At 52.0% G+C, this 2,112-nt stretch overlaps 1 protein-coding gene across 1 annotated transcript; it reads right to left on the bottom strand.

Annotated features, from left to right (window-relative positions):
- Positions 1-398: 398 nt before the first annotated feature.
- Positions 399-1,320, bottom strand: LOC149812160 (auxin-binding protein ABP19a-like). Its single transcript, XM_089993543.1, has one exon. It carries the CDS (start codon positions 1,253-1,255, stop codon positions 620-622), a length of 636 nt encoding a protein of 211 aa, XP_089849669.1. The 5' UTR covers positions 1,256-1,320; the 3' UTR covers positions 399-619.
- Between the last annotated feature and the right edge of the window lie 792 nt (positions 1,321-2,112).

The following is a 2,112-nucleotide window of genomic DNA, read 5'->3' as shown; positions in this document are numbered from 1 at the left end:
ATGAGGCGGGGCGGGGATATTGAGAGGAAAAGTGGCAGGGTTGGGGATGAGGCGGGGATCGTGGTGGGGACGGGGCGGGGAAAAGTTTACGTCCATCCCCGCCTCCATCCCCGAACGGGGATGGATTTTAACCTTCGTCCCCGCGCGCCTCCATTCCAGTTTCATACCCTCCATCCCCTGTCCAAATGGGGCGAGGCGCGCCCCGCTTTCCCCCGGTCCACTGCCATCCCTATTTGCAAGAGGATGTTTTCGTCAACTCCGTTGTCAATTCCACATTTTTGGCAGACAACACATGGAAAATGGTGTTTCCATCTCTCAATGCTAAGGACCCCAAGATAGCGAGCCTAAAACTCATTGTCACACAGGTTTCAGCCACCCTTAATAGAACATAACAAAAGTAAGAGGAAGAGAAACATTATTTAAGCATAGCTAGATTTGGGCCGTTTCTCAGACCTTCTACAAGACTTTTACAAGATCCACAAGAAAGACTACACTGTCAGATCCTCCCAAAATTATCTGCCCTTCTTGTTGCCATTACTTCCCCATACAAAATTAACAAACCCGACGAGAGAGAGAGAGGGGGGGGGGGGGGGGGGCGGGCGACGGGGTTAGTCATTCATCAGTTGGTCCCTCCAAGCACACCCTTGAGCCTCTTGACCTCCGGGGCGGAGAGGAAGGTAGTTGCCTCCACCAGCTCGGAGGGGAAGTCATTGGCGAAGAGAGCCAACGCGGTGATCTGCAGCCCTGGGCTCTGGCTATTGAAGAATGCGAAGGCCACCACCGGAGTCCTGCCCGCGTTCACCTGGAAGTGCAGCAGCCCTTGCGGGAACACCATCACGTCTCCCTTCTTCAGCGTCTTGTAGTACGCCTTGTTGCCGTTGGAGATGAAGCCCGCCCAGATCGTCCCCTGGATCACCACCACCATCTCCGTAGCGCCAGAGTGGGTGTGCAGCGGCACCACGCCGCCAACGGCGATGTCGAGCCGAGCAATGGAGGCGCCGAGGCCGTTCACCCCGGGGAATTGCGCTGCGAAGGCTGGGCCGACTGCCGCTTTGATGATGTTGGTTGTGTTGCCGGCGGCGGCTAGGCCGCTGTACACGAAGTCATCGACGGTGACGTCCGACACCTTCTTGCAGGCGTAGCCGGCAGGTGTCTCGGGCATCGACTTGTCGCCGACGCAGAAGTCCTGCACTGCACCATGAGTCTTTGTAAAGGATAACAGGAGATGGCAGAGGAGGAAGAAGAAGAGCTTCATTTTTCTTTATCTCCTGCAGTTGGTGTGGTTTATGTATGCTTCTCCTTTCTTTTGGGAGAGGATTGGGAGGATGAGGTTTGAATTTATAGGAGGGAAGGATGGGTTTTGTGGTGTGGGACGCGGATTGGTTGATCAGAGGGCCATGCAGAGAAGGGGGATGGCAAGTATGAATGTGTGCAATAATACAAGAGAAACGACAAACTTGTGTTGTGTTGTTAGTTTTATCTGCGGTTGTTTCTTATCTTTGTCATGACAAGGAACAAGATAATATGTGGAGGGTAAATCTGATCACCTCTCAATGGATGGTGTTATTGATTGCCATCTTTACCTGTCCCAAGTGTAAGCCTACCTTTGCTTCTACTCCTTACTCAAGGCAAAGCTCTCTCTCTCTCTCTCTCTCTCTCTCTCTCTCTCTCTCTCTCTCTCTCTCTACACTTAGATATGAACTTACAAGGCCCTTTGTGGCGAATGTGGTGCTTGACTCTGGCCACGCATGCAGCTGAGCATGGTCTAGTTGTTGAGCTTAGGTGGCTTAGGGTGAATTCACTACATGAACAAGTACACAGAATATAGGCGAGGGCATCATACGTGTTTTATTTACAAGTAGTGCATGTAATGAACCAAGCAGCTTGCAGCTCGGCTAGTTTCGGCTTATCATGAAGTCATTCATATTTGGTTCGTGCAATTGACAGCCACAATCAACTCATTTAGCTTAAACATGTAGAGTAGGGATGGCAGTGAACTGGGGCGGGGGCGGAAGTGGGGGACAAGGTCTCCACCCCCGCCTCGTCTCAAAATTTTGCCCTCCATCTCTGCCTTCATCCTCGCATGGGTGTTTATTTTAACCTCCATCCCTG

The sequence above is a fragment of the Nuphar pumila genome, chromosome 17 (assembly GCF_984573655.1).
Source record: "Nuphar pumila chromosome 17, dmNupPumi1.hap1.1, whole genome shotgun sequence".
Lineage (NCBI taxonomy): Eukaryota > Viridiplantae > Streptophyta > Magnoliopsida > Nymphaeales > Nymphaeaceae > Nuphar > Nuphar pumila.
The sequence above is the reverse complement of the archived record's forward strand: the minus strand, read 5'-3'. Positions and strand labels throughout refer to the sequence as shown.